Here is a 25,801-nt window from a genome sequence, read left to right as displayed (position 1 = left end):
AGAGGTTAAACAGGGAGGTTCACTTTTCTGCCTGTGACATTAAACTGAGATTACACACTCTGCTGATGATGTTAGACATCTCAATGGTATGATATTCAATTAAGATGGGCAGCCTCGTTTGTTTAGTTAAACAACATAGCTGATACTATGGCTCAATATATATCATTCATTGTCTCATAACTTCCATCTATGCTTTTTTTTTTCTTTCTGCAAACACAAGAACATATGCCTTGTAGTAGAGAGATTAAAAAAAACTTTCTGAGGCATGGAAGTATGTGCTGGAAAATACAGTGGCAGATATTTGTCAGATTTGTTGCTTCCAGCAAGGATGGTGTATTGCACATTTACAACTGCAGCGTGCAAAAATATAAAAATTAATACTAAAATATTTGCCTAAAAGCCAAACAATTCCTAATACCAATTGACATCCTCTGCATTTTACACGAGATGAGTATTATCTGATGACTGCCGTACTCTATTAATCACACCCATGTCTCTTTGTTTTGCAAGTGAGTCTGTCTGTCTGTCTGTCTGTCAATGTCTCATTCACCTCTGTCTGGCCTGGGCGCTGAGCACTGGGCTGGATATGAGGGCATTAACTGTGCTTCAGTGCACCACACCATTTAAAAGGCAGCACAGCGCCAGCCCCGTTTGCCACAAGGCTTGTACAGGCTCATTGCCCATGGCGACCAGGCAGGCTGACCCAGGCTAGGCCCAGATGTCAGGAGTGGAGCAAGGCGTCCTGGTGCACTGTGCCGATGCTTTCCAGTATGGCCCAACATCTGTCTCGTCTGCTGGCACCCAACCTGCTCTGCCCTCACCCCTCCTCCCTCCTCTTGGCTTTCTCTATTTCTCTATCTTACATCTACAGTATATATATTTAAGTCCTTCTCTATCAGTTTTCTCTCTCTGGCACATACACACACAAACACAGTCTGCCTTGTGTAAGTGTGTGTGGGTTTCTCCAAGCCCAGGGGCCCCAGAGCCAGCCCTCCCATTCAAAGTTGCTCACTGCATTATCCACTCTATCTGTCCATCTGTCCCTCTGTTCACCACTGCCTCCATCCAGCTGCTCACCTAGCCGTCCTATTAGCCAGACTTCCACACACAGCTAGCATTGCTGCACTGCTCTGGGTTACCTTCAAAGACCGAGCTCCTCTGCTCATAAACACAGAAACAGCTGCTCTCTACAGTATGTCTGTTCTCTCTTTTCTCCCCTCCTCCTCCTCTCTCTCCCTCTCTCTCTTTCAAAGTCAAAAGTGCTTCACTTGTTAATGATGGAAGCCGTTTCTTCACATCTGTACTACACAGACGTTTACATCCAAACAAAAGATAATGTGCAGTTTGCTGCTCTCCCACTTTCTTCCTGTTTGTCCCTGACTGTGTAACACTCTTTCTTATCACTCCAGTCTAAGCCACTGAGGACTCCTTCAGATATGTCTGTCTGCTTGAGATCGGTCCAAGTTGTCGCTGAGCATGTGGGCTGCTTTTCATCTTTATAGTGGGAGCGTCAGCTGAGGCTGGGCCCAGGTTTATCATGGGCCTAGAGAGATGCCACAGCAAATGCGGTGGATGGTAATTGCAGCGTTAAGTCTTACTCAAGCAGCTTGACTTCCAGTACTGTAAAGCATAAGGATCTGATGGGCCTGGACAATTCAGGGGGAAACAGAGCAAGTGTAACACTCAGACAGAACAAGAAAAGAAAAGAGGATGGGAGTAATTGAGAGAGAAATACACAAACTAAGACACTTAGAGAAGATTCGAGATGTGGATGGGAAATTGGAAAAGCAAGACAGTGAGACAGAGGAAGCAAGAGATAGAAAATGAAACTTTGACTGAGTGAAATCAGAGGATTTGTATTTATTTAGTCCATGGTGATAATACATACAGATAACCCAGATGTTCTATTAATGCTTTCTTTAGAATGGCTTAAGCCCCAAAGTCTGCTTCCAATGATAAACAACAGGACTTTCTCAAAGGTCCTCCTGTTTATTGGCTCTGTAAAAAGGACGGGTCACATATATTAAGTTCATATTGGCCTTAAGTAAATTGTTTTTCACTTGGCAACTGATGCAAGGTATAGTGTACAAACAGCAAATTAAGTGTTACCCCAAATAGAAAATTCTTTTGTCGAATTAGGGAAATTCCCTTCTTGTCTCTTCACTCAATTGAATATAGTAGGTGTCCGGACAGATTGGGCTACAATCTGAACACAATTTCCTCTGTTAGGTGAGAGGTGTCAGTTGTAATCAGGGAAGGACAGGCAGGGATGGAGCCATTGTTTCCTGCTGGTCCCGGGCTCATCCCGGCTCTGTGTGGGCACTAATGAAGAGGGGCATGTCGCGCAGGGATAGTTTACCCGCCTCCTCTCCTGTGAGTTGAGAACGAGAGCCAATCTGTCAGGAAAACATTGAGTGAAATTGCCCTGTGGTACAGCAATGCCTGGTGACAGCCACTTGCAGACTGCCAGCCACCAGAGTGATGCTACCACCCTGTATTGACAAGCAAATTACAGTCTCCAACACTCAAACGCTTCCTCGAAGATTCATTTACATCCATCAGCTTTAAGCCTTTGTTACCTTGTTGGGTTTTCTTCTCTTAGAGAGAAAGGGCAGGGGCTGGGGGGTGGGGATCCCAGACTGTTATGACAGAGGAGATTGTGAAGAGGCTGCGTGGCCAACATTAAGACTGACGGAGCGGCTAGCCTTTCTGACTGGATGGCTGATCACATTACCTCTGCAGCATTGTGGGAATTAATTCTTCCAATAAGATAATTTTTAAGGTTCATATATTGCAAAATCTAAACTGAGTAAATTGGTGAAAATTATACCTTGCCATGCGGCTGACAGGAAGAGATATTTTAATTGGGAGTGGGGGGGGCAACCTATTCAGCTATATGTGTATGAGATTTTGCGTGTGTGTGTGTGTGTGTGTTGTGTAAGGAAGATAAAGAATGGGCTTGGAGGTGGAGCTAGAAAAGTTTAGGACAGTTTAAAGGGTTAGTCTTGTGCTTGATGATGCATGAAAAATAAACTCAATAATATAATAGGTAAGTCATATTTTCAGGGGAGCCTTCCATCAGCTTTTTGTTTTATTTTATTTCATTTCATTTTAATACTGTTAACCCTAAGACACATCTAGAGTGCAGTCACGGGTACTTCACTGCACCACTTACCAGACAAAGTGTCTCCTTATTTTGTTTCAGTTCAGATTAAATGATCCCTTTTTTTTTTTTTTTTTTTTATTGTGTTGGGATCTCGGCATTGTTTATAAGATTTCTTTTCTGCCTCCTTTGCACTCACAAGTGTATTAAAGCACACTTTTCAATAGTTAGATTTTGAAGACGAGGGAGAGTGCTGGTGCTATTATTGCTCCAAAAGGGAGGAGAAGACTCTAACTTAATTCCATGTCTGGGTTGATATGATGTTTTTAATCATAGCGGGCTCTCAGTGCTTTGTAGAGGAAGTGGTGGCAGTCACATGGTTTGTTGATCCCAGCTATGTAGAAAAGGGCATGTTTGACTTGCCTTGCTATTTTAATGGGAGTCTCTATGCAGGGTAAATAGCAGCCAGCAGGCGGAATATGTGACAGGCTGACAGACTTCAATTAATGGAAAATGCACCTCTTTTTGTTTACTGTGTTCTATAAAGGTCAGCCAAGTCATGGTCTTGGAGGCACTGTTTTTGCCCGTTCCCAGGGTTAGATACATAATCAGAATTAATGACTCTAGACCCGTCTCCCCTCCTCACCCCAACCTTCAGATATATGACTGTCTCATCTGACCTCATACACCACTATAAATAGACTCAGCATGCCTGTCTGAACAACCACCCCTTTCCACTGGACTTTACTATGATACACAAACTAAGTGAAATATATACACTCTAGCAACATATTCACCTACACAGCCTCCATCTTTTATTCTCGCAGACACCTGTGCAAAGTTTTTCCCCCCCACAGTCTTTAGCTCTCTTGTTTAATCTTGTCATACTTCTCTCTGCTGTCGAGCATCACATGACGCAGCTTTCAGTCCATTTTTGCTGTTGCTGACAAAGCAGCAGTGGCGACTTAACCATATGTTAGGAGAAATGCTTTTCAATCCTTTGTTTCCTTCTTTTATTTCCAAAGAGCAGCACTGATTAGTTTCGAACAGACTTAAAATCTGCAGTTACTCACAACTGCAAAGGAAGCAAGCAGAATAAATATGGTTGTTATTCAGCTTCCCGTTGTATGTTTTTCATGAAAATTAAAGTAAAAAGTTAAAAGAATCATGATCACCGATTTGGAAACAAAGCTCATGCATATGCTGAGAGTGTTGAGGTAACAGTAGTATTACTAATAGTAACTTGAAGGATAGAACACAGATAATTATCTATATTAAACATTATGGCCTCGGGTTAAGGTATGACCTGGGTTCAGCTCTTTTAGATGCTGTTTGAGAAAGGTCCTGGAGGAGCCTGTAGGGCTTGGAGCCTATCCCAACATTTTCTGCCGCTCTGAGCCCCTACTCATCCTCATGTTGTATTACATACTATGAGTTTGCCTTTACTACATACATATTAGAATTGTTCAGATTTTTATCCATTCTTTCTTCTTACTTGTTTTCCTCACAGAGATAAAAGAAGTACTACAGCAGTTTTTCTAGATAAAAGCAATAAAAAAGACATTCTTTGCTTACGCAGTCAATTGTCTTCTGATAAATTCACTGGCAGGTGATTAAAGCAACCAAAGTGATTCTCATTCCCTCTAATAACTATTATCTTCCTTACTCCTCTGTCTGGCAGAGCTAGTGGGGATAAATCCTCTATAAAACGGGATAAATTACATATGTAAGGTGATAAGCGTGTGTGAGCTGGGGGCCTCCAGGATTATTTAGTGTGCAGCTCATTACTTAGCGTACAGCTGCTTAGCCATCCTTTCTGCCCTAGGCTTGGCGGGCTTCCCTAGCATTCTTTGTCATAGTACCGTACATACCTGAAGCTGAAGGGGGCTGAGTCCTGACGCTGCTGCAGCTGCCATTGTGGATGGAATGAACTGCACCGGGTAGTTATCACCTGTCAGAGAGGGAGAGACAGACAACAATGCATACAGGTTCAGACAATGAGCCGGCCCACAGCGGCCAGGCAAGTGCCAACACGGAGCCTGGGCCCTCCACTGCCATGCCACAGCAATGTGGCACATTGCAACGAGCCCTCGGCTTCAAGCCCAAACATCTGCATTAACAAAAGGCTAAGCTGGTTTGACTGGAGCAGGATTACTTAGGAACGTTCCACATCATTCCCTCCTTCCTCCACCTGCACTCTACTCCTCCTGGAAAATACCATGACAGCAATAACTACTACATAGTTTAACGAGTAAGGAACTCTTTTAAGGTGTGTGTGTGTGTGTGTGTGTGTGTGTGTGTGTGTGTGTGTGTGTGTGTGTGTGTGTGTGTGTGTGTGTGTGTGTGTTTGTATACACAATAAATGTTAAGTAACTTACATGGTATTCAATTAGCGATTATGTAAAAGGCCCAGCGTGTTCTCTCAGGCAGTTCATACAGCTGTAGACTTGCCTGGCTATTGTTCAACACTTCATTGTTTGTGTTTCAGTGATAGCTTTGGGAGTAAAGTGAAAGCACTTGTATGTGAACTGGTTAGAACAAGTGTGCATTCACAATAACAAGAAAAAAAAAACAAAACACACACACTTTTTTATCTCACAAGGAAGAATTGGTCTCCAAATAGCAGCACTATTCATTACTATTCACTGCTGTTGGCCCGCCATCAGCACGTTTGTCAGACAGGGATATAAAAAAACGGCTGCAGTATGAGTGATATCCATGGGGGTGCAGAAGCTTTTACACATTCAGCCTAGTGTGTTGAGACAGACAGAACAGCCCCAGTGAGACAGGGCAGCACAGCGTTCATAGAGGGGAGGTTGGTCTGAAGCATGTGTCTGGAGGAGTGGAGGTGGGGTGCACAGTGGGGAGCGGGGAGGGGTAGTTGGCCTTCGCTCAGACCCCACTTCTGCCTGTCACTTCTCCTCACAAACATATGGAGCCATTAAGCCACAGACAAGGTAAATGTATATACCTTCTCTTTCACTTTGCCCTCGCCCGCTCGCCTCACTTTGCAATCTTGTACAGCACAGCACAATGTGATACAGGCCATGGAAATTCAATCCCCATTTAGTAGCAAATAAAATCACACAGCAGAAGTGGTTTCAAATAGTGCAGGGTTGGATGTGTGGGGGGTGCACTGTGGTTATTTCTACACCTCCTCTTTTTGGTATGGCTTTCTCTCTGTCTCTCTACCTCTGTGCTGTCTGTGACGTAGGATTTGGGAATAATAAATGGCTGGATGTCTTTAGATGTCATGTGAAACCTGGGGAGGGTCATGTGCTAAGTGAGCACACCCCCGCTGCCTGGGGGTCTCGGGCTCCAAGGTCTGGGTCTTGGGTGCACACAGTCTGTGTGGAGGCACCAGACTCCAGTAGAATGGGCACTGTGCCAGGTCAGCGTCACAGCTCAAATTGAACTGCGTTTAAAACTCTGTTTTTTTTTTTGTTTGTTTGTTTGTTTGTTTTAATAACTGGTGATGGCTGGTCCCACGCCCAGAGCCTGAACCCTGCATGCTAAAGGGGGGAAGTAGTTCAGGTGACGCCATGGTCACAACAGGCTATATTTCCCTCATGTGATACCATGAAATATAAGTCATAGATCTGGTAAGGGTTGGCAGAGGCAGCTGAGACCTTTCTTAGACCTGATCAAATGATGATGAATGAACTATATGACTGTATCACGTAGGCTTTATCCTGTCTTTTCACTGCCTTTTTAAATTTCATGAATTACCAAAGCTGTTCACTGAAAAACATACAAATGAATATACAGGTATATAATTTTCACTGAAGATTTCTTCAGTAGATCTGATGAGGCCTATACAATAGAAAAAAGCCCTTAAATTACCAAACCTAATTTATTTAAGTTACTGTATATCAAGAAAGAAACCATGTTGTCGAACTGGAGTAACTTGCATTACAAAGACCACAGTATCAGAGAATGGGTTCAAAAATGACGACTAAAATGTGGTAAAAATACAAGATTTAAAATAAAATAGCATGAGCAAGCTGCCAACTGTCAGCAGGATGCTTATGGGAAAGACTGGCAGAGGAACCCAAAGACTATGGGGTCATTCTGCAGGTCCATTAGAAGTACATCAGACTGAATGCTGCCATGTCTGTGTAAACAGTGCGAACATACTGGGAAGTCCGACTTGCATCTATTTGTTTAAAAGATGAGTCGGTATTTCTATGACTGTGCTTGTCTACCGTGCAACACCAGGCCATTGAGCACAGCCAGTGGATGGGGTGATGACTTACCACTATGGTGCTAGAATGACTTTGTTGCCATGTGAGCACCACAGGGCTGGGGGTCATAAGCAGTGGTCCCTGGGGGCTGTCTCATAATGATAACATCAGATTAGTGTGCCTTAGTCTTGGAAGTGAATGCTTGGCCACTCACTTCATGGAGAAAAGACACGACAGCATCCTGTATACCCTGCAGGTGGTGGTGATAACATTGTACTCTCTGGATATATTGTGTTGGATGGGGGGAAATAATAGAGGTTTAAAAATACCTCTCCTGACTACGAGAGTCATTTTCAGACCCCCTTTGCTATTTCTCCATGAACTCATGAATTATGCAAGAACCATACACATGACGACCCCTGACCATGATTCCATAATAGCTCCTGTTATTTGAACTAAAACATTTTCCGTGTCAAACCTATTGCAGAAAGCACACTGGTAAAAGACTCCCCCTCAGGCACTTTGTTTAAGCTGTCATGGCTCCATAGTTCCAAAATAGCTGACTTTCTTTTTCATCCTGTGGTTTTATAGTTAATTCATTAACTGCGCTACCACACCTTTTTAATGTTCTGCTGCGAACCTGCTGACTTCCTAGTGTTTCTTTTTCCATTTTCTGCCCTCCTCCTTGTTCTAGCACTGTCTCACAACAGAAAAGCGGACTTTTTTTGTAGCTCACTCATAAATCCTTTTCTTTTTCACAGAGAATGTTTCATTAACACAACACTGTCTCCTTCACTTTACATGTGTGGGAGAGAAAACAGGAAAACGTTTTTTTAAAAATCTACAAATTCTGTGATTCAGTTAAATCAGTCATAGATTTGTCCAAAAATTGCCTGGCCTTGGGACCAAGTAAACCGTGTGAGAGAAAAAGCGTTAACTGAGAAGCAGGGAGAAATTTACCATTGATCCTTTTTATTTATTTATTTATTTATTTTAATTTAATGAGTACAGTAGTGTGTGGTGGCACATCTTTAATTTTCACAAGAATATGAGGGTGTATGGAGTTACTGTTTTGGCAGGGAATCAGTAAACATGTTGCAACAATTTTTCAAAAAACATTTCTTTACTGTTTTTTTCTTTTGAAAGCTGTGGAGCCTGACTTTAGTCAATTCGTAAGACAAAGGAAGTGAAAGGGGCATGCCGTTACAAGCAATGAAAATTTATGTGCAGGAAAACCAGTTCCTTACATCATCCAAAAACTACCCACCTTATAATTGTCTTTAAATTACTTAATTACACTGTTAAGAGGCATGATTGTGTGAAACTTTAATAAAACTGCTAACAATAGAAAGAGGTTTCTTGCAGGGTTCCTCCCCTGTCTTATTGGATCTCTAACAGTGGATACTTGAAAAACGATTACAGCCAGCACAGCACACTCCTGAAAGATACTTTCATGTTGAAGACATGTTTACATTCCTCTGCTTCTCTGCCCATATCTATTGTTCCACATGGACTAGAGCATTCCCAGGCCTTGGTCCCAAGTCCAAGTTCAGACAGAACAGAGCATGTCAGTTGTCTCAAGTGTGAATCAAGCACATGTTTGTTACTATATATTTGTTATGTATTAAGTTGTGTGACAACTTTATGACTAAAAATTATAATTATGAATCAAAGACATAGCAAGCAGACAGGAAAAGGGGGCAGAACAAAATGAAGACTTAAGTTGCAAGCATACCTGGCTTATAAGACATTCCCGGAGGGAAGAGAAAGCCTTGCTGGGCGGCGGCGGCTGCTGCCAGAGTGCGTTGGTCGTGTGGAAAAATGGGGATCATGAGCGGAGGCATGTGACCCTGGACCTGCTGAACAGATAGGGAGCAGAGATCAGAGAGAGGCCTAAGCATAGGTATGGTACACAGAAACACAGAGCCCACTCAGGGGGAGGCCAGATCACAGCTCTCTCTAACGCGTGCTGACAGGAGGCTCTGCGGCAATGACGGCCCTCGTGTGCTCACACAATACCTAGCCGAGCTACGCCTGCTCTTAATCCAAACCACAATTTCACCTCAGTACATCAAAGGCCCTGCACACGCACATTGTTCCAGCATCAGTTAGAGGAAGCGACATGCAGGACGGAGAGCAGAGAGGCTCGGTAGGTCTGTTGGCTTCTGTAGAGAAGTACTGTAAGTGTTGAAAGAAGCATTCACCAACATCCAGGCTGTTGCAGTAAATACAACATGTCAGCAAGAGGATTGTCGAATGTATTACACAGGTGCAGAGACAGGACTGATCAGCATGTACATGCATGTACACATACTCACCTCAAGGGAAAATCAAAGACTCACATAATCATGGACGATCATTTATTTAGATGATAAAAGCCTAAAGACAACCCAGTAATTTACTACAACTGTTTTCGGCAGAGGAAAAACAGCAGGCAGTTGAAAAGCACTTGCCACTTGCTGTATTTCATTTTAAAGTCATTCTGTGTCTGTCTGTTCCACTCACATATTAACCTTCACCATTCAGCCTGTTGCTGACTTGCCTTCTGGGGATATCAACACAAACTCCCTGCATGTGTGTGTCAAGGGTGGGTGAGTAGCTTATGTCTCAAAAGTGGCGGGTGGGGGTTTTGCACACATGTTGCAAGCTCCAATCTCACTGTCATTCTCCGCTTCCTGAAACTTTATGATGGGGAGCAGCCGGGCTACCATGGGCCTGCAAGAGTTAATCTAGTACTGAGCCAGGCCACCTCAAGGGAACCTGCCTGGAAAATGGGTTAATAAAGGTCATCCCCCAAAATAAACACTTTACAGAATGTTTCTCCATTCATCCCTCCTTAAAATCAACTCGCAATAAAACGGGTCTGGGTGCAATTACTGCCGCTGCATTGGGGCATGAAATCAACCTGCTCAGAGCAACGACTTTTCCCCCATGTTCTGGCTGAGGTCTGCTATGATCTCCACTTTTTCAGCCTGTGCTGCTTCCCCTGTAGACCCTTTACCAGAGTAGTCGCACCCAGTTTCTCTCACAGCTATCACGCTAAACCTACTTAAAACTACTTTATTGATCTGTCCAGAGGTGCAGAGCTAGACTGAAAACTAAGTAAATAGAACCATTTATGTCTACTGAGCTTTTACAGAAGTGCAAGTGCAGAAAGTGCATTATGGAAGAATAGAAAAGTATGTAATTCTTCTAGAAGTAATTCTGTAAAATGTGCTGTTGCTGAAGAAAAATAAATGTCCAAGGAGACTGCGACAAATGACCTTAAATAAAACATTGCTTTATAGGGTTTGTGTTCCAAGTTTCCAGGCTGAATGGATGAAAGATGGATCTTGGCCTTGCATGTATGGAACATATGGAAAAACACAATAATTAATGTCACAACATGAGGTAGGGCCAGTGACAGGCGGGGGGACACTGGGGAACACAGCTTTTCTCTGTCTGTGTATTTGGACTGTAAAACCAGATGGAGTCTGTAGCTGAATGTGTGGTAGTCACAGGACAGAAAGGGCTCCCTCAAGTCCACATCCCTCCATATGTGTTGTAAATGTGCTGCATGGTAGTTCATACATTTTCATGAATTAACTAACATGCATTAGTAGTAAATTAAAAGTTGTGTAATTTTTTTTTCTTAAATGAAATTACTGACTGTCAAATATTTCAGCTAAATGGAGAAAACAAAAAACATGCTCACTCTATTTCCAGGAGTGATGACTCTTGACTTCAGTTTTTCAAAGTAAGCATATCATTCACAGCTCTCTGTCCATATTTCCTCTTGCTGGGAAATTCACACATTCAAACACTCTCCTAAGTCCAAACATCTTTGTGAGACTGCTGTACATGCAACCTTAAAGTGTAATGGTCTAATGTTAAGGACGCTCTTGAACATAATTATAATCATCCTTTTTAAAATCATACCAGCAGAACAAACTGAGCAACAACCAGGAGAACAGCTTCTTCACATGAGGGAACAATAGTGTGATGGTGCGCAATTAAAAGTATTTAAATATTTTACATCATTCACTCAATTCCATATTAATTTGCTTTTAATTATTTGTGTGACTACATTAATTAAAATAACTGAATTTGCACAAAAGATGTATACAGATGAAATACAGTATAGACATCAGCAAAAGGCAGCAAATACTTGGACATATTTTTCTCCAGCAACACCAAATGTAAATGATATAATTTCATCTGGGATATCAGCTTTTATTACTATTATTATTTTAAAATATGGAGCAGTTTATACAGGATTCATTGAGGCAAGACAGAGTGTAAATGTGCGTTGAAGGGGAAATAAATGCATTGAGTTTGAATTGCTGTGATTTGCAGTAATGAGCTCCACGCATTAAAGTTTAATTTACGGCAACTAATGTCAGAGAAAGGCAAATCAAATTTTGAGGAGCTTCAAGGTGGCAACAAATAGTAGAGGTTAGTTGAACTGTCAATTAACCGCTGGCACACTGGCTGAGCAGATTCTTACATTTTCACGAGAGCTTTTTAAGAAAAAAACTGACGGTTAAAGCAAATTAGAAGAAAAAAAATAAAGAAGTTTTTTTTTTTTTTTAAACAGAGAAAGAAAAAAGTGCATACATATGTTTGCCTTCTACTCTCCCTCAAGTTCATCTATGTATGGGCTGAGTGCCCAGGATATTTCTATTGCCAAGATGATCTTGAGGAGTCAGAGAATGAAGTGGAGCAGATGTGAGCGGGCCACTTGGGCAGCGTCCTCCCTTCTCCTCGTAAATACAGCGGCATTGTTGTGCTGGCACTGCTCTTCCTTTGTCTTAGCACTGCTAAGTACTGGATAATGTCATTTCACACCATCTGCCCCCAGGCTTCATTAAAGATACATGAATGGGCTATCTTATGAGGAACAGGTGCTATTGTTTGTCCCTCAAGACCCAGCACTAAGGATCTGACTCGGAATACTTGAAGAGGAGCATCTGTAGTGATCAGTCAGACAGACTTGGCTGAGGCCCCCATCTCTGCCAGCACGCGCTCCAGCAGAGGTTTCCGGGGGGAACTCAGCCGCCTTGCAACATGTATCATCAATTCACATGACCTGATGAAGTCTGTAGCAGGCCAGCATGCAATCTGTTTCCCTCTCAAGGAAATGCTGTTATTTGATAAATAGCACCAACTTGCAGCTTTAATGCAGATAAAGATACCATGTTATTGAAAAGCTAATCAGGTTTATTTGACTCTTTGTTTAATTTTTTTTAAGTAAGAAAAAATACAGCACAGCTAATTACAACATTTATATTCTTTTAATTTTTGAGAAAGGCTTTGTTCATATTTTTAAATTGATCGTTCATTTGAGAAAATAAAACTTAAGAGTGTAAGTTAACCAAGTTAAAAATGAAATCAAATACACTGTAGCGCGACTGATTGATACAATAGTTTACAACAGCAGCTCATCCTGGGGTCAGACTGCAGAGGGTGAGTCAGACAGCTCAGACAGACTCTCAGACTCTCATCTCTGATGTGTAAATACACAAGGTGTAAAAGACAGGGTAGACTTGAAAGAGCTCCCTTTATTTCTCCTAGCACTTACAACACATGCAATATGCACACACACACACACACACACACACACACACAAACACACACACGTATTCATTCACACCCAAATTTGTTTTAATACTGCATTAACCCATGAGTGATGTACTTCAAGATGTACATCTAGTTACTTACAACCAATGCTTACTAAGACATTTTAGATGAAAGATGCACTTTTATTTTTAACAAGTTGTGTTTCATATTTTAAAAATACTTCTACAGACCTCTATTAAACCTCAGAAAAATGCTATAAAATATTTCTGCTGATGAAAAAAGTGAGTGATGTTTTTATAAACGTGCAAGCATCCACCTATAACACACGAGCAAGCAGCTCCGAAACACTGAGTGCAAATGGAGATGTACAGCGCATTACAGCTCTCACTTGGGCCCCTGTCAACACCCATGTTCTTCACTGTCTGTTAAAGCCTCTACAAAGCACCAAGGAGGCCTGAAGACCCCCTGCTGGCTTTCCCTCTAAACCCCATTACACTTGCATGCACTGATCCACACTCATGCTTTGCTACTCGTTATAGGCCACAATTCTCTACATGGAGGAAACAAGTTTTTGTTTTTACTGGCAAAATCAGTTAGTATTAACATGATTAAAATACAAATTGGCAAAAAAGACAAACATGTAACCCATTCTCACCTTGTTTCATGGTTATTAGCTTCAAGTGACCTGCGAGATCGTGGCTCTAATATTCTGATTATCTGCTACTTGACACCTTTCAACACACCTCTTATACAGATGCTTATCTTTGATATAATCTGCTTTCATTAGCCTTGGAGAGACTTCAAGTGTTTTAGTAGAAGTCTGAAAACAATACGATTGTAAGTAGCCAAAAAATTCTGAGGAGCTCATGGTGATGATGTTCTTAATTCTGTACAATAATTTAGATTACAATAGGTGCCTTTCCCATTAGGAAAAGATCACAATCACCAGTAGCTAGTAATTAGAGGAGGACTCATGTTTCACTGACATCTCATTTTAATAAAATTACTTCCACACTTTAGTAGCTGTCAGATCTGCAGCTCTCGCTAACCTTCTTTTTCACATTTTCTATAGGAGGGGTTCTGTAATTTCACCCAGAGAGGATAGACTCCAGCTGTTGCTGTAAGAACTGATAGTTCACACTTCGTTCCCCCCTGCTCTCCACTGAGCTGCACACCAAACGCCTGCGAGTAGAAATCACCTTTTGTGATCCATTTGAAGGGAAAGTGATCTTGAGGAAGCTGGCAAGTCTGGCTTCATCTCAACAGCAGCACACACAGTAAAACTGACACTAGACAGCAGGATATGTTTAACCCCCGCCACTGTGTACACAGCCCGCTGGGTGTACACTGTACTGGAGCTTAACCAGGAGGAAAATCACTCAGTGGAAGCACTTCTCTGCTGCTGAATGGTCTGCGTTGCTTCAGAATCCGCCACCCCCACCCCCACCCCCCACCCCCAATGAAACAATCAGTGGTTCTTTAAACACATATTACTCCTTTAGTACAGGTCACTTATCTGCCGGTTATACTAATGCTGTACACTGAACAGTTACATCACATGGCAGACACACACATTGATCGAACAGAGATACGATGTGTTTGGATTTGTCTGTAGCTAATGGTAATCAGACAAATAGATCAATAGATTTGAACTAGACTTTGATGCTCCAGACTTCTGCCTTGAATGAAGGTCTTCATATTACCACCCACTAGACTGAAGCATATTATTCCTGCTTGTCTGCTCTGGAATTGAGCGCGCTGGAATGGGGAGGGCAAATACACTGGAGAGGTTCAGGTCACTAACAAAGGGCCCTTGTCCCTGTCAAGTCTCTGACCTTTTTCTCCTCACTTCCTTCCTGCATCTGAAATTTGTGTACGGCACCCTTTCCTATGCAATTCAAAGACAGAAATCTAAAGCCAAAGATGAATAGTGTATAAGCAGTAGCCTGAAAAAAATAAGTCAGCCCATAACATTTTCTGTGAATTGTTGGGGTACAGCACTGACTCTGACAGCAGGCACTGTTTGCTCAGGTTTGAGTGTGACGCTGCACATCAGTCATGCTTGTGTGTGTTACACTGAGAGCTGTTGAGGATAAAGTGCCGCAAATCCAGACACTCGAGTGAGGTCAGGCTATGCAGAGGGAATAACCAATAGATGACTTCTTGTTCCACTAATTCCTTACACAGTAAAACAAGCCTTCTTGGAAAACAGCCATTCCAATATGTCTATATTAAGACGGGAGCTTGAAAGCAGGGTAGTCCAACCCTCTGACCCGCCTAGCACACCCCACCCCAAATCCCTCCACTCCAGCCCTCCTCCATCTCATTGCTCCTCCTGTCTTGGTTGGAACTCTGGATAGAACTGCAGGCTACTGTTTGCTTAAGTACACTGGCTGGCATTTACAGGATTTCTGCACTCCGCTCTAATTTAATGTAGTTTTAGTATTAAATGTTGTTGGAAGAATAATAAAAGCTTGACATCACATTTGAGGGAAAATAGTAAAAAAAGACAAAAATGAGTTAAACAAACACATTAATAAATGACAAGTCAGAGTGTGTTCAAAAACACTTAAGTCATGCACTGATACAAAAAGCAAAAACAAAAAAAAAAGATGCAAAAATGAATTTATAGAGAGGAAATGTGATTATTAGAAATTGTGCACAAAATGCAAATTGTGCTATTTCTCCAAGAGAGAAAACAAAACAGAAATTTGTACAGAAATTAAGTATCAAGCTCTGAGGCTTGTCTCTCTTGTTTAAAGCTTTTTCATTGCCGTATGTTTAAGTGACCAAAGAGAGTTTTTGTGTGACAGCTCTCTATTATGTGACATTGTCTATGTTTGATTCTGGACACGCTAAGAGCACACATTTAGATATTAGATAAAGTAAAAAAAGAAAAAAATCATTCCTACTTCGCACTGGCACAATGCATGTCGTGAATTGTGTGCACGCAGCAACACAAGCCTGCACTACACTCTTGAAAAATAGATTCTTTTCAACAGCAGATTCAGTGTTATATTTCCAAAGAATATTAGCTCTTTTTTGATGGTAGGGGCATACATGGAAGGAAGAATGAATATTTCTTTTCAAGGTCTGGCCATAAAATTAAGGTTTGCAGTAACTGGACAAATCCATGGGGACTCCCTCAAACAGCATGTGTAAAGACGGTAAAGAAGAGAACAGACATAAACAAACCCACAAGTGGGTTTGGGGGCCGGCATTATTATCCTGCATATACATCCTCGCTGTATGGAAATGGAAATAAGTGAAATGCCTCTGACCCTCAATGCAGGGGGGGGTTGGGGGACAAGTGAGTTTCTAAAGAACATTGGACACGGGCTAGTCAGATAGCCAGCCACATCCATGTGATGTGAACAGGGTAGGGGGAGTGGGAAAAAGACGGATTTAAGTATGTGAGGCTTATGAAATAATGTGGCACATCTTCAACACTTTGTAGCAAGCAGAGAGGCATGAACGCTCTGGTTGCCCGCTGGTAACTGTTTTGTGATTCATAAAATAAGACTTTGCAGTGCCTCTGTTATATTTTATTTCAATATGAAACATGTTCAATTCCTTAATTCAACATGTATTTAATATTTCTGGTACAAATCTCTTTTATTTTGTTTGTAGTATTTTGTCTGACTGTTAAAAAGTAGACACCCCACCCCCCACCCCCTATTATAGACTGAGGCTCTGTCTTCACTGTTACCTCCCAGCTGCTGGGGCCACGGAAAACAACACAGTCCATTCTGTTGTTCAGCAGAGAACAAGCCTGTCAGGAGGGGCAACTTTATTAGAGGCACAAGTGTGTTGTGAGACTTCATCTATGCTCAAATATCATCATCTGATAATGGGCAAGAAAAACTATAGCATTTTGTAAGAGGTCAAACAAGAGGGGTAATATGATGGCATGTATGTATGTATTTAAGACTGGATTTTTTTTTTTTATAGCAATGAAATTAAGTCCATTTCTAAAACAAAAACATGTATTTTTTAGAGAACTGAGTTATTGAAAAAACAAACAAAAAAATTCTACAATTCTGTTCCTAGGAAAAACTGTGCAGGACAAAATGGCTCATTCATTGTGTTTCTGATGGGGAATGCTTGGACTCTCCTCCACCCCAAAAACAAAAAGCTCCTTTTTTACATTGGCCATGGGCTGAATGCTTTGCTTTGCCACCCCAGCCCTAAGAAAACACGCGCCCCTTTCTCCCTGCCGGCTGCCCGTACACAGTAGAGCCTATTAATGCAGCTCCTTCTCCCTGTGAGTGTGCCCACTGCTGAGGACGATGGCCACGCAAAGCCAATGCAAAGACAAAACAGTTTGCACAACATTAGCAGAGAAAACACAGTCTATGCAGAGAGGGAGAGGAAACTAAATCAACATCACACTGGAGGATGTGTTCTCCCTCAACTGATATTTTCCTTGCGAGGGTTGGGTTACAATGGGTGTTAAGTGTATGTGCTCTGCCTTCATCCAGGGAAGGTTTGCGGAGCTCCAAACAGGTGCTTTATTGTGATATTCAGATGGAACATAAAAACACTTCATTCAGCTTGAATGTGAAGAATAGATGTTCAGTTATCTGGATTATTTAGCACCATGATTAATTTACAAGACAGATTCACATCGGAGATGGTGTTCTCTTGTGTTGTGTCAATTATTCTTGTCACGTTGTGAGGACTGATAGACGGCTGGAAGTTTGCGTCATAAATTAACCCGTCCCAGGGCTGCTCAACAAAACCCTCAGGTGACTAATTTTAAGTAGACCCTCAGGTGTGATTTCACACATTACAGCCGTTCATGTGGCACCTCTCATATGGAGCCTCTTAATTATTGCAGCTTAAACTGCTTAGGTGTCTGAATACAAAAGCCAATTACACAAAGACATGGCTTTATTGTGTCATTTACAGCAATAATTGTTCTGTGTTTGTCTACATTCCTACCTCTTTGGCAAAGGCAGTACAAGCAAGCATATGTTTCATCCGGCTGCGACTAAAGATACTCAATAAAGCCAGTAATCAGTTGTTACACTTTAACAAGGAAGGATGGATCTGTTCACCTTTTGTTATTTTTAAACCCCGTATTCACACAATCTACTCATCTGTTCAGCTTAAAGCAACACACTTCAGTAACCCTGCCTGAACAATATAACTTAAAGCTTAAATAAATGGTGCGTTTCATCCAGGATAAAAGCCTAATGGGACAAAACCCACAGACCCCAGACTCTTCTAACAGCATCTACTGTTTATATTCCTAAAGCAAGAATCAGTTTTTAACATACAAATGGCATTACATACATCCACTTAGCATCATTTACAAACTATGACTGCCATTGCTGAGCTGAGGTTGTATCTATTACACCTTTTTGTGCATCATTAAGTTTTAACAGGGCTGCGATGGCTTTATTGTTTAAATTGCACACGACTTTATTTAGTAGTTAGTATTTCTTCTGCTTCCTGACAAGGAGTCACATTTCATAACTAATTGAATTGATCCCTCCTCCCCACCGATAGAGTCCACTAAATGGAATTATTTGTATCTAAGTGTCAATATATTAAATCACAGGGGCTAATGAGTCGGGTCACCGCTTTCTTTTATCTTCAGTCTTGCATGTGCACATCTTCATCAGCTAACAGTCTCCTTAAATGGAGGATGAACATGCTGGACTGAGCCTCCCTGGGCGAGAGCCAAGCCCGTCTGACTAGGCTGTTAATGCCCCCACATAATCCTACTAGCAGGCTAACACAGAGCTCTTCGACACAAGGGGAAGAACTGGCAGCACAGCATCCACACAGACACCCGTGTGCACACAGCAGCACACACACACACACACACACACACACACATTATCATTTCCCTGCTCTATTATTCTCTTATTATCATGCTAACAGTTCCAATCTAGCTGTGCTAATTGGGGGACTTACACATTCTCTTTAACAATGTCTATTTTTGTGCTTTTTTTTGCCAGTGCATTAATAAGTCTCACACTGAGAAAATCATTTGTGCCAGGGAGACAACAAAAGCATCTGAGAATACACAAATTAGCACTATTATCTTTGTGCAATTACCATACAGCCCTATGTTTATTTAAACTCATCCGACTGATTTAAAATATTTACCATAATGTTGTAGTTTTGAGGTCTTTGCTTCTCTAAATTGGTAACTAAACAGAATCAGTGAATTAAATTACTGCAATGGAATGGATAACATGCGTATTCCTTTATATAATAATAAAGATGTGATTACAAACCAGGACTACTAAAAAGATTTATCATATGGACCAAACACCAATTTAACATTATCTGTTTTTGTTCATGCTGGGGGATCTGGTTAGATATTTGTGCAGCACTAGATAAAGATTTAATGCTTCAGCTGTTGTAAAAAGCTTCACATAGACATGGTTACATAGTCCCCTCTGCAAAGAACAGTGGTAGAAGCATTAGGCTGTGTGGGGCTTTTGAGGATGGAGAAAAGGGTTAATACAGTCTGATACAGGCCAGTTATTAGAGGGAAACTGCTTGTCAGTGACAAAGACCTTGATGATTTTACATCAGGTCCATGACCCCAAGAATCCTCAGCATAGAGCAAAATAACACTGGAATGGCATCACAACAAGAATGTGAAAGTCCTTGAGTGGCACAACTAAAGCACGGGATGGATTTTATTGAATATCTGCGGAAAGACTTGATGATAGCTGCTGGTCATGCTAGATATGAAGCATGACAGATGTCTCACATTTAGTTTGACCAATCTTGATAACATCTGCACTGTAAAATCATAAAACATGTACACACGTGTACAAAAAAAAAGTTAAAATCCAGATTTGCCTAGCTCATACAAATGTTTCCAGAGAACTCATATTTGGAATCTCTGCCAACAATGCTTCTAAAATGCGCTCTATATGACTAGATAGATTATGGCGTTGTTGAGGGGAGCAATTAATAGATAATTTGCCATCACAATGTAAAAATTGATTTCTTTTGTTGCAAACTAACGCAACAGCAATTGCTGCCATCATTAAGAAAAACAGTGTGAGCGTGTAGTGTTTAACTGGGCAGACTCTACAGCCGCTGAATACAGACAACACTTTTACAGAGCATCCCCTGTGAATTCTCTGGTTTCTTTGTAACAGACGGAAATGGGAAATCCATGTGCAACAGACTAAAACACACTGCTATCCAGATTTTTTTCCTCTTCTAAAAATATACTGACTGAAAGTAAACAGCAGCATGTAAGATAATTTTGTTTGTATTAAAAAGTAGTATAAAAGAAAAGGATCGATTCACCTATGCTTGATTTGGTTTAAAACTGGGTGAATAGTAACTAAATCTGTGTGGTTTAATAACCTAACCTAAAATTACGTTTTTTTAATAACCAAAACAGTAACATATTACAGAGTACAGTTATCCTGAAGTTAAGAGATACGTCTGTTAGCGGTGACCATGGTTCTGCCTGTATGTTTGTTGTCCTTCGTTTCATCTCAAAATATGTGCTTTGAAATCTGCTTCTAGATTGTCCACCTAATAAATTGTGGGCAGTTAAATGCTGTGGTGTAAGTGAATTTCATCTTTAATCTTGGGACCTTTAGCATGTAACCATTGAATGTCTGCATGTCCCCCACTGCTTCTTTACACCATTAAAGATAAATGTGAGAAAGCCTCAAAGACTTTGAAGTTTGCAATAGACAACAATATACTGGCCTTTTCTATTTTAATCTCTGATTTCTCTTTTTAAATGGAAGTGAGCCAGACTTTCTCTATGTGTGTTTGTGTATCTTTGTGGACACAAGGTTAAAGGTGGGATGCAGAGGCACAGATAATGCGTGTGTACATAAAGTGAGGTCGGAGTTTGAAGCCAGTAGATGTATAGATATAGAACGACAGGTCAAAGGGAGAAAAACAGAACCAGACCTGCTTTATGAACAAATCATTTAAGGTTTGTGAAAAAAAATCTTGTTGAGAATGGCCCCCATAGAAATGTATTATCTAGCAGATCTTGGTTCTCACAGTGTACTCAAGGCTGGCACATCAATGCCACAGCCAATGACAAATGACAATGTCATGATATTGTGATACTTTTGATGGATAAAAAAAATTTAAATTAAATGATTTGGATTAAAAATGTCCATCTGTTTCATCTGGGGAGCTCTGCTTTCTCCAGCCTGTTTGTGAAGATAAAGTTCACCCTGACCTTTTAGCCAATATTTATTCTCTTGATGTGTGTATCAATGCATTGGGTCCCTGTGTGCCTGTGTACTGTACACGATCACCTCTCTGCATGTGTATGAGTAACTGCATGCCTGTGTGTGAGAATCAAACCAGAGAGTCATTACCATGTGAGGTGAGGGGATGGGTGCTTGTGGCATGGCTATGGACAGTGCTGTTACTTGAGTTTCATACAGCTCCACGTCTCATGAGAGCATTTTATTTTATTTTACTTTGATATACTATTCTGTTGTTACCACTTTTATGCTGCTCACTTCTTGGCAATGTGCATCTTCCCTTTAACGCTGATGTACTGTAACTAGAAAATGAATATAGAAGAAAATGTCAGCAAACAAGAGGCAACAGTCTGACGATCAATGTGATGGTGTTTAGCTGCTCATCTGCGGCAACTGCTCTTCCATTAGGAGCAGGAGAAAGTGGGTGTGTTTGTGAAACAGAGAGCAATGAAGAGGAGACTCAGATGAGACTCAGTGTGCCTGAGTGATGCTGAGCTGAAACAAATAAGAAAAACAGAACAGTGTGCTCATTCTTTCTTTTTTTGCAATCTCCCAGTGGCTACACACAGACTCAGAGAGATAAGTAACTTGTGGGACAAACCAGTTCTCTGCTAATATATATGTTTAATTGTCATATGTGTTTTATACAATCCTGAATGGTCTTTCAAATTTTCAACTAAATCAATTTAAGAGTTAATCTCATCCTGGGATTGAATTAGTGCCAAGACGATTTCAGCGACGAGGATGGACTGAAGGAATACAAACAAGCTGAGGGAAAACACACAAAGCCTTGAGGTTTAACTTTTGATAAGCCCCTAACACAGCAATCAAAACATCTGCTATCTTAAAACAAGTGACATTGTAATCCCGAAGGACAAAGACTAAATCTCTCTCGCTCTCTTGTAGGAATGATGAGAAAGGATAAAAAGAGAGATGGCTATTCAAAAGGGAAACTTGATTAAACTGCATGCTGCCTTGCTCCAAACCTCACCCACTAAACCTCAATAACTACACACTTCTGACAGATTCTCTTCAATCCACATGCAAAAACCCCTTGAAAGCACACATCACAACAACAGTCTCCAGTTGCAATTCCCATGGTTTTATTGTTAGGACAGTTTACAGTGTCCACTGATGTGAAAAGTTACATCATCAATACGAGACCTTAGCATGAGGCTACCTCTTGGTTTTCTCCCTGAGGCCAAAACAGAAGGACTTTGATGGCCAGTAGGGTCTCTAATAAAGTTTAGTGCTCTCCATGCTAAAAGCGGAGTAACTCAATCTCCCAACACTGCTTACCTCTTTTCTAAAAGTCTGTGACATACAGGCTGGAAGCTTGTTTACAGAACTAATTAAGTCAAAGCTGTTATATATTAAAATGGCCAGGGCATTTTTAAGAGGCAGCAGTAACGAAAACAGAGTGGCAAAAAATGCTTCACTAACTTGCCCCTGACTCTCTTTTATCTACTTCGCTGCTCCAAAAGGAGTGGCCATCACCACACTGGATATTTGGAGGAACTAGGTTAAGGAGAGAGAACATGTACTGCTTCAAACAACTTACTCTGGGATAAACAATTTTGCACATGATCAAACTTATTTGAAGTATTGAGAGCGATCTGTTTGTTCTTGGTTGGTGTTCTGTCTGAAAAGTGCAGCCAGCAGAGGCTGATGGGCAGAGGAACAGATGGTCTGAACATGGGACTCTTTTGTTTAATTGTGGATGTGGCTTTTCTCGTTTTTTTTTTTATCAGCTAAGATCTGTGGCTCATTTGGCCAAGGGAGAAGCTGTCTAACTGGGCTCTACAAGAAAGGACTTTACTTGTATCTCTGTTCAAGTGTTTGAAATGGATATTTAGAAGCATGGTCCCATACACACTCAAACCCCCTCCACCCTCTCTCTCTCAAAACTATGCATTAAGGGGAATTTTCAGGTATCATTTGCCTTTAACTTTGTGATGAAAGCAAGGGCCTCTAAAAGTGAGATGCATTAGGGCTGTGCCCTTATGCTCAATGAGCATAAGTAAAGGACCCTCCATGATATGAGTAATACTAGCCTCTCGGTAGTGTATAAGGTACTTGATTTTGAGTGTTTTCTAGACAGAGTGTTGTGCTCCGTGCTCCTGCAGTGAAGTGTAATATGGAATCATTTTTCCAGTAGACTGTCCACAGTTGAAGTGAAAGGTCCAGACTAGTGGCTCCTCAAGAACATGTTAACAGTATGGCCTTTCTCTTGCCAATAGCCCTTGAAAAAGTCCTTTTGATGTCATAGCAGTAAATCTGGTTGTTGTGCCAACTGCTGTTTGAAACCAGAAGTTTTTATAAGGACAAATTGTGTTATGTAGGGGTATGGTTACACATATAATGCCTAAAGAGAAACTGCTCTTTAGCCCCGAATAGTATCTCCTGTGAGGAGTGCTTAAAGGTGATGGAGGAACAATTTATTTCAAGTGAGAGTTTGAAGAGGTAAAAAAAAAAAAAAGGTAGAATGAGAGGAGAGGATGGGGAGTTGTCAGTTAGAGGAACAAGCAGAGGAGGAGGTGGTGAGTGGAGAGGGATGTGCCTGACACTCAGCACACCCAGCAGGATAACGTTAGCTTCACACAGGCAGCCAGGCTCACATCCTTGACCACTGCCAGTTACAAAACCCTGGATTACCCTGCACTGCCCGACTATGTCCAGTAACTTGCAGCCTGGGTGGTCTCTCGCTGCACCACTTTGTACTGTATCACATAATGCGCTCACAAGCATACACACACTAATCAAGATGATAATGTCTGGCATGAGGTGAAAAACAGATAAACCAGAAGAACTAGGAGAAAAACAATGACAGTACAATGACAATATAAGTTTCAGTAGCTCTTGTGCTGTGTGAAAGCATGCCACGTTGCCCTTCTGGGACTGACGTGTTTCAGAGGCATTTACCAGCCTCTTTCATGTCCCCCACCTCCAGGCTCTTCTCCATCAACAGGACTCATTAGCTGTTGTTACTTTCCCCCCTTTTTTTGTTCATTAAGATGTGCTAATTATTCTCCTCCATATTTTAAAGCCCTCACGATTACCAACAGGCAATTAACATTTGATGAGAGTGATGAGTGTTACTTTGACACAAAAAATTAAAGATAAAAAGATAAGCAATATTTAAAAAAAAAAGCAAAGAAGATGAGAAGGAGAAGCTAACAGAAGTTAGCAATGATATTTACTTTAATGTCTAATTTTATTGATCTGTGCCATTAAATCCAGACATTTGGCTCATGGTGACAGCATGGTGTAATAATTATACTGAAGAGGGAGAAAACGTTGTAGTAATCAGCACAGAGAAAGTGAGAGGTGTAAGCTGCTGAGTGTTACAGGGCCAACAGAAACACATTGACTGACCTGGATCTGCTGCTGGAGGAGGTTGATTTTGTGCTGCTGCTGCAGAAGCTGCTGCTGTTGTCTTGCAATCTGGTTGGAAAAAGAAATAAAGATAGTGAATTAAATAATTCCGTAAATTGACATACGAGAGGAAGCGGAACTAAAATGATTTAATACTTTTGTTCTCTTTTTACTAGATAATATTATATGTGCTACAAGTGCAAGCTGAGTACCAGAGATTGTAGAGATAGATGAGAAGGTGTGTTGAGATGGATGACATATCTTATCATAGGTAAGATAGAAGCAGATTAGTGAAGCAGAACATATATTCACATATATTCTTCTGACTAAATTGCTACAAAATCTGACAAAAAAAAAAAAACATTTTCAATTTTCCTAATGAACATGAATCAAAATCAGAGGTAAAGGAAAAATGAATGATGATGAAAATGGTTACAAGCGCGATAACTAGCACAGGCAGTGTTCGGGTGACAGAGGTCCCTGCCACCCCTGAGTGACGAGCAGCCACACCGCAATCCCTCTCATCCCAGCAGTCCCTCTTTCTACATGCCCACTTCATTGAGCATGACAACCTAGTTTTAAGTGTCATTTAATTTTCATTTTTAAATATAATTACAAAGTGTTCACTGTAAGATATCGGTCGTCTGCAAATGTGTCAAGATTAATTTGTGCTGGCTTCCTCACGAGTGTCAACAGTTAATTACTGTGTTGTATCTTGATGGCTTGATGACATTCTAGCTCTCAGCGGGGACTCTCTCGCTCTCCCTCTCTCCCCTTCTCTCCCCCCTTCTCTCTTCATTTTATTAATATTCTTCTATTTCAAAATAAGATCAAATAATAAAATGTCCTCTATCACTGTTCATTTATGCTGCAGTGTCTACAAAGCCCACACAGTTGAGTGTAGTTTGCAAATGAACATCATTGATTGAAAAAAAAAATCAATACTGTTAATGTATTATTAGTGTACTATGTCCAAATGCATCACTCCAAGGTATATGGTCTATCTCTTCATTTAACACAGGAGGGTCTGAGAGTGTGCTGAGAAAACTCTGAGTGAACTCCTTGCTGATAATTGACTCATAGCCATTAGGGTGGCTGGTGATAATAAAAGTGTCGCCCGTGTGGATAGTTTGTGTCCTTATTTCTTCCCCGACATTAACACACTTCATGGCCTCTGCTAATTTGCTGATTTGTACAATATGGCTCATTGGCCTGATTTGTGCTGCAAATCTAATGCCAGGCTTGTTCTAATAGGAGTCGATTTATAAGATATAGAGGACTTCCATGTTTAATATAACGTTTAATTCACACATTCCGTCGCATTTGTTAGTACAAGTCATAATAACATTTTTTCTACC

The 25,801-nt window shown here is 41.1% G+C and overlaps 1 protein-coding gene across 1 annotated transcript in view; it reads right to left on the bottom strand.

Moving 5' to 3' along the window:
- LOC111236575 (transcription factor SOX-6-like) overlaps positions 1-25,801 on the bottom strand; it is a 130,130-nt gene that overhangs the window by 25,242 nt on the left and 79,087 nt on the right. Inside the window, exons 8-10 of the mRNA XM_022765364.1 lie at positions 24,444-24,512; positions 9,023-9,143; positions 4,975-5,054 (exon numbers count right to left, since the gene is read on the bottom strand). Coding sequence (XP_022621085.1) covers positions 4,975-5,054; positions 9,023-9,143; positions 24,444-24,512 — 270 coding nt within the window. The remainder of the gene's footprint in view (positions 1-4,974; positions 5,055-9,022; positions 9,144-24,443; positions 24,513-25,801) is intronic.

Source organism: Seriola dumerili, unplaced genomic scaffold (genome assembly GCF_002260705.1).
Source record: "Seriola dumerili isolate Sdu_G_001 unplaced genomic scaffold, Sdu_1.0 BDQW01000674.1, whole genome shotgun sequence".
Classification (NCBI taxonomy): domain Eukaryota; kingdom Metazoa; phylum Chordata; class Actinopteri; order Carangiformes; family Carangidae; genus Seriola; species Seriola dumerili.
This window is presented reverse-complemented; position numbering and strand designations above follow the sequence as displayed.